Source organism: Carlito syrichta, unplaced genomic scaffold (genome assembly GCF_000164805.1).
Source record: "Carlito syrichta isolate Samal-C Ts95f unplaced genomic scaffold, Tarsius_syrichta-2.0.1 Scaffold302576, whole genome shotgun sequence".
Lineage (NCBI taxonomy): Eukaryota > Metazoa > Chordata > Mammalia > Primates > Tarsiidae > Carlito > Carlito syrichta.
In genome coordinates, this window is record NW_007246672.1 from 91189 (window position 1) to 98596 (window position 7408).

The 7408-nt window shown below is 41.2% G+C and overlaps 1 protein-coding gene across 10 annotated transcripts in view; it reads right to left on the bottom strand.

The window, feature by feature from the left end:
- Positions 1 to 7408, bottom strand: part of DLGAP1 (DLG associated protein 1) — a 399852-nt gene that overhangs the window by 74718 nt on the left and 317726 nt on the right. For all 10 annotated transcript variants that reach the window (XM_008056910.1, XM_008056911.1, XM_008056909.1 and 7 more), the window contains one exon: positions 5604 to 5695. In XM_008056910.1, the coding sequence (XP_008055101.1) occupies positions 5604 to 5695 (92 nt within the window). The remainder of the gene's footprint in view (positions 1 to 5603; positions 5696 to 7408) is intronic.

Below are 7408 nucleotides of genomic sequence, written 5' to 3' on the forward strand. Positions count from 1 at the left end.
GGACAGAGTGACACACCAACACACACACACACACACACACACACACACACACACACACAAGTGTGTTGCTTTCTGTTTTGGAAGATTACTAATTATTGGTTCAATTTTTTTCAATAGATATAGGCCTATTCGGATGGTTTATTTCTTCTTGTATGAATTTTGGTCCATTTCATTTCAGATATCAAGTTTGTAGGCACAGAATTGTTCATAACATTCCTTTTTTAGCTGCTTTTTTTTTTTTGAGTTGGAGTCTCACTCCATCGCCCAGGCTGGAGTGTGGTGGCATGCTTGCGGCCACCTCAGTGTCGACCTGATGGGCTTAGGTGATCCTTCTTCCTCAGTCTTCCACGTAGCCAGAACTACAGGTGCGCACTACCATACCCGGCAAATTTTTTTATACATTGTAGAGATGAGGTCTCACCAAGTTGTCCAGGCTGGTCTTGAACCCCTGGGCTCAAACAATCTACTGACCTCGGCCTCCCAAAGTGCTGTGATTACAGGCTTGAGCCACTGCACCTGGCCCAAAATATCCCAACCTTTTTTGTCCTCTTTTTTTTTTTTTTTTTTTTTTGAGTTGGAGTCTCACTCTGTCACCCAGACTGGAGTACAGTGGTACTTCTGGCCACGGCAGCCTCAACCTGCTGGGCTCTGGTGATCCTTCCACCTCAGTCTTCCAAGTAGCTGGAACTACAGGCACGTGCTACCACATCCGGCTAATTTTTGATTTATTGTGGAGATGAGGTCTCGCCAAGTTGCCCAGGCAGGTCTTGAACCCGCGGGCTCAGGCAATCCACTCACCTCAGCCTCCCAAAGGCGCGGGATTACAGGCTGAGCCACCGAGCCCGGCTTGTCCTCTTAATGTCCATGGGATCTACAGTGATGTCCCTTCTTTTATGTCTGACATTAGTAATGTGTGTCTTCTCTCTTTTCTTAGGTAAAATGACTAGAGGCTAATCATTTTATTAATCTTTTCAAAAAGTCAGATTTTGATTACTGTTTTTAATTTCACAGATTTTTATTCTAATTGTTGTTATTATTTTCTTCTGCTTGCTTTGGATTTAACTTGCTCTCTTTTTCCAGTTTTCTATGGTGGAAACATAGGCAACTGACTTTAGATATCTCTTTTTTTGTAATATATACATTCAGTGCTACAAATGTTCCTATAAGCACTGCTTCTGCTGCATCCCATAAATTTTAATAAGTTGTATTTTCTTTTTTTTCTCCTAAGTTAGAGTCTCACTCCATCACCCAGATTGGAGTGCAGTGACATGATCATGGCGACCCCAGCGTTGACCTGCTAGACTCCAGGGATCCTTCCGCCTCAGCCTTCCAAGTTGCTGGAACTACAGGCACGTGCTACCATGCCCAGCTAGTTTTTGATTTATTGTAGAGACAAGGTCTCACCAAGTTGCCGGGCGGGTCTCGAACCTGCAGGCTCAGGCAATCCACTCGCCTCGGCCTCCCAAAATGCTGGGACTACAGGCTGAGCCACTGAGCCCGGCCATAAGTTGTATTTTCACTTTCATTTCATTTAAAATACTTTTTAATTTCTTGAAATTTATGTGATTCGTTTGTAATTTAGAAGTGTGTTGCTTAATCTCCAAGTATTTTGGGAGTTTGCAGCTATCTCTCTATTGTTGATTTCTAGTTAAATTTCATTGTTGTTTGAGAGCAGTCGTTGTATGACTTATATTCTTTTAAATTTTTTTTTTTTTTTTGAGGTGGAGTCTCACTCTGTCGCCCAGACTGGAGTGCAGTGGCCGCTCCCGGCCACCGCAGTCTCGACCTGCTGGGCTCCAGCGATCCTTCCGCCTCAGCCTTCCGAGTAGCTGGAAATACAGGCATGCACTACCACGCCCGGCTGAATTTTTGATTTATTGTAGAGATGAGGTCTCGCTGCCCAGGTGGGTCTCGAACCCGCGGGCTCAGGCAATCCACTTACCTCAGCCTCCCAAAGGCACGGGATTACAGGCTGAGCCACTGAACCCGGCTCTAAATTTGTTAAGGTATGTTTTATAGCACAGAATGTGATCTGCTCTATCTAGGTGAATGTTCCATGTGAGTTTGAAACAATGTGTAATCTCCTATTGTTGGGTGAAGTAGTCTCTAGATGTCAGTTCTATCCAGTTGATTGATAGTGCTATGAGTTCAACTGTGTTCTCACTAATTGTCTGCCTTCTGGCTCTATTTCTGATAGAGAGGTGCTAAAGTCTCCAGCTATAGTCCTGGATTCATCTTTTTCTTCTTGCAGTTCTAGTAGTTCAAGAACTTATGCATTTTGAAGCTCTGTTGTTAGGTGCATATATGTTAAGGATTTTTAAGTTTTCTTTGAGAATGAACCCCTTTATCATTATGGAATACTCCTCTTTATTCCTGATAACTTCCTTGCTCTGAAGTCTGCTCTGTCTGAGATTAATATATTTACTCCCACTTTTTCTAATTAGTTTAGATGGTCTATCCCTTTTCTTTCTTTCTTTTTTTTTTTTTTGAGTTGGGGTCTCACTCTGTCACCCAGACTGGAGTGCAGTGGCATGCTCCTGGCCACCGCAGCCTCAACCTACTGGTCTCTGGTGATTCTTCCGCCTTAGCCTTCCAGGTAGCTGGAATTACAGATGCGTACTACCATGCCCAGCTAATTTTTGATTTATTGTAGAGATGAGGTCTTGCCAAGTTGCCCAGGCGGGTCTCGAAACCGCGGGCTCAGGCAATCCACTCACCTCAGCCTCCCAAAGTGCTGGGATTACAGGCTGAGCCACCGAGCCCGGCTGAGAAATGTTTTCTTTTCTTTTTTTTTTTTTTTTGAGTTGGAGTCTCACTCTGTCGCCCAGACTGGAGTGCAGTGGCCGCTCCCGGCCACCGCAGCCTCGACCTGCTGGGCTCCGGCGATCCTTCCGCCTCAGCCTTCCGAGTAGCCGGAATTACAGGCACGCGCTACCACGCCCGGCTGATTTTTTGATTTATTGTAGAGATGAGGTCTCGCTGCCCAGGCGGGTCTCGAACCCACGGGCTCAGGCAATCCACTCACCTCAGCCTCCCAAAGGCGCGGGATAACAGGCTGAGCCACCGAGCCCGGCTGAGAAATGTTTTCTTAATATGAGATCTTTCATGTCTACTAAATTTATACTTTCAAAAATCGTCTATAAAGGTTTAATAAAGGAATATATATACCTAGAAGGTTTAACATGGAAATAATGATCACTAAAACTTCGATTACATACAATAAGTAGACATTTTATTTTATTTTATTTTTATTATTACTGAGTTGGAGTCTCACTCTGTCACCCAGGATGGAGTGCAGTGGCACGCTCCCAGCCACTGCAGCCTCGACTTGCTGGGCTCAGACGATCCTTTCACCTCAGCCTTCCAAGTAGCTGGAACCACATGCACATGCCATCACGCCTGGTTAATATTTTGATTTATTGTAGAGATGAGGTCGTGCTAACTTGCCCAGGCTGTTCTCGAACCCCTGGGCTCAGGCAATCTTCTGGCCTCCATCTCCCAAAGTGCTGGGATTACAGGCATGAGCCACTGCACCCGGCCAATAAGTAAACATTTTATAGTAAAAGAAAAAAGTCATTCCTAAGCCTCCTTTTGTGCATATTACAATTCAGTCCTTGTCCATCTGCACAAATATTATGCATGGATAACATGTAGCCAACTTTTTCACTTAACTTTTTATCATGGAAATTTCCCCAGATTTCTCTCCCTTTTTGTAAATAAATGACACTTAATAGCTCTATAATAGTCTGCTTTGGTGATTGCCATAAATTACAAAAGCATGACATTTGGTAATTACTGCTTTTATTTTACAGTGATAAAGTTTCACAGCTGTTTACCTCCCATTGAATGTTTTCATTCAAGATAGCCCCATAAATGTGATTACTGGGTCAATGGATATGAATAGATGTATAACTTTGATAACTTCTGTCATAATAGTTTCCAGAACTAATATAAATCTATACGTACACTTCAATAAAAGTGCAGTGTCAATCATTATGAGAGGTTCTAAAGTAGGACCACTTCCATAAACTGCTGCCTGACTTCTTTTCAGATTTTCAGTTTGTGTCACATGTAGCCTTGAATAGAGGAGGCATTCCATAGATTTTATTGAATGGATAAGTGAGGAATAGTGGACAGGTGACATTCAAATGATTGTTTCTAATTAGCACATGGAAAGTGAGTGGAAAAGTTGAGATGACATCCTGACTTATAATCTAGAGCTTTTTCTCTTAACATAATTACTTAATTCCATCAATAACTTAATTCCATCAATATTTACTGTATATTTACTATGAGCAAAGCACAATGCTAGAAGCTGGAGTATTACTCCCAACAAAACATAGTTCCTCCCAGTTTGACTAAGAAATGCACATGCCTCTCTCCATCAACTATTCATTTATAAGATGAAAGCACTGACCTTTGGTTCTGATTTTATGACCCCAGATTCTAGTCTTAGTATGTAGAAGTTTATAATTTAAAACCTTATAATTTCCCACTTCTAGATACTAAGTCTCTGAGTAATCTACAAAGCAATCTGAAGGAACTGGTGATTCAAGATTAATAATAAGGAATATTCTCTTTTTTTTTCTCTTCTTCATTCATTCATTCACTCACACATTGAGTACAAAATAAACACCAGACATTATTACAAGGCCTTCTCAAATCATAAAAGCTAGATGTGACTTTATAATAAGATTCTGGCCGGGCATGGTGACTCACGCCTGTAATCCTAACACTTTGGAAGGCCGAGGTGGGAGGATTGTTGGGAATACAAATAAAAATAAGGGGTGTCTCACACCTATAATCCCAGCAATTTGGGAGGCTGAGGTGCAAGGACTGCTTGAGTCCAGGAGTTTGAGACCAGCCAAGGCAACATAGTGAGAACTTGTCTCTACAAAAAAAATTTAAAAAATGAAAATTAGCTGAGCATGGTAGCGAACATTTGTGGTCTCAGCTACTTGGAAGGCTGAGGTAGAAGGATTGCCTGAGCCCAGGAAGTGGAAGCTGTGGTGAGCCATAAATGTGCCACTGCACTCCAGCCTGGGCAACAGAGTGAGACCTTGACTCAAAAAATAAAACAAAACAACCAGCCAAATAAAAATAAGACAAAATCCTATTTTCATAAAAAATCTACAGTCTAAAATGATAATTTTTTTTTTTTGAGTTGGAATCTCGCTCTGTTGTCCAGGCTGGAATGCCATGGCACACTCACGGTCACCCCAGTGTTGACCTGCTGGGCTCCAGCAATCCTTCTGCCTCAGCCTTCCAAGTAGCCGAAACTACAGGCACAAGCTACCACATCTGGCTAGATAATTTTTTTTTTTTTGAAGTAATAGTTTGGCAACTCAGGAGTACTGTATACAGTATTTATGTGTATATGATGTGCTTACAGTACTATCCTAGCAAAGCTTAAACGGAGTGGTCACTCTCTAGTATTGAAGTACAGGAAGAAATCAGCTAATATTGATTGAAGCCTACCCTCTAAATGCACCCCAGAGTTGGTAGAAAATATCATTGAATTGTGTAGGTTTATCATGGGGAATAATACTGTCACCATACTTGCCAATGTCAAGATGAAAAAGGATGAATGCATGTGGACTCACCACTTCTCTTCTTCTACTTGCACTCCCACAGACTGGAACTTACTGGGTGCTTTATTCTCCCCTGTTTTTTCAGTTTCTTCGGCATCATCCACCTGAAGAAGTCATCAAATAAAGAGTTGTTCAATTTCAGTCACTTTGCTTGAAAAACAAATGTCACATTTTATCAGAAAAATCTGTAGTATTACTAGATTTTGTGATTTGTAGCCTCTTTGTTCAATATTTGTGTATTTGATGAGTGCCATCACTACCTTATTAGCATGCTCTTTGACTGCTGATCTTAGTAAAAAGCAACTTTATTCACTCCGTAGTTGGCAGATAAATGGTTATGATTCCTTTAAATTTGCAAATATGTACTTACCTGTGAGTCCTACCTCAGAAGGAAGTACTACATAGAAACATGTTCTTGAAAGTTTTGAATTTGAAGATAATGAGATACAAAAGCAGGAGGAAGACTCATTTATTATAGTTACAATTGTTGATTTGGGAGATTTAGATTTTAACCTTATTAAGATAAACTGTAAAGTATCTTCATTTTCCCCCCTTATACTAAATTATTGACTTTGGCCAGGCTCGGTGGCTTAGCCTATAATCCCAGCACTTTGGGAGGCCGAGGCGAGTGGATTGCCTGAGCCCGTGGGTTTGAGACTTGCCTGGGCCACTTGGGGAGATTTCGTCTCTACAATAAATAAGAAATTAGCTGGGTGTGGTAGTGCACGCCTGTAGTTCTAGCTTCTTGGAAGGATGAGGTGGAAGGATCACCGGAGCCTAGCAGGTTGATGCTGGGGTGGCCGTGAGTATGCCACTGCACTCCAGCCTGGGTGACGGAGTGAGACTTCAACTCAAAAAAAAAAAAAAAAAAGAATTGGCTTTGAATATCATTGTATAGTTTCTAAATAGCTAGTATATATTACATATTACCTATATAGGAAATATACTCATATATAACTAATGACTTATGTAACAGATTAACCTCAATCCAAATTTAAAGTAAATTCTAGAGCTACTCAGAGCAATTAGGTTTACTAGTTTTTCCTTCTGTGTATTTAATAAGTTATTTTTTCTAAGTATAAAAGTAATTCAATGTAAATTATATCAAATTAAAATACAGAAATACATAGTGTAGAAAGAGAAAGTCTCCCAAGAATTACTGTCAATTCCTTGATGCATATTTGTCTATCTCCTTTATATATGTGCATATATAATGCTACATTATTAATACTAAAATTATACAGATGAGATTATACTATATATATATATATATTTTCCTACCATTGGTTTTATTTTATTTTTATTTATTTATTTTTTTTAGTTGGGGTCTCTGTCACCCAGACTGGAGTGCAATGACACGCTCCCGGCCACTGCAGCCTCCACCTGCTGGGCTCCTGCGATCCTTCTGCCTCAGCCTTCTAAGAACTACAGGTGCGTGCTTCCACACCTGGCTAATTTTTGATTTATTGAAGAGACGGGGGGGTCTAGCCAAGTTGCCCAGGTGGGTCTCGAACCCGCGGGCTCAGGCAATCCGCTCACCTTGGCCTCCCAAAGTGCTGGGATTACAGGCTGAGCCACAGAGCCCAGCTCCATTGGCTTGATTAATTAGCACTGCTATCTTATGGATATTTTATCAAGTCAGTAAATATAGCTATAACTCAAAACTTTTGTTGGCTACATAAATATTTATTTATTTATTTAATTTTTTTTTTTTGAGTTGAAGTCTCACTCTGTCATCCAGACTGAAGTGCAGTGGCCGCTTCCGGCCACCGCAGCCTTGACCTGCTGGACTCCGGCAATCTGCTGCCTCACCCTTC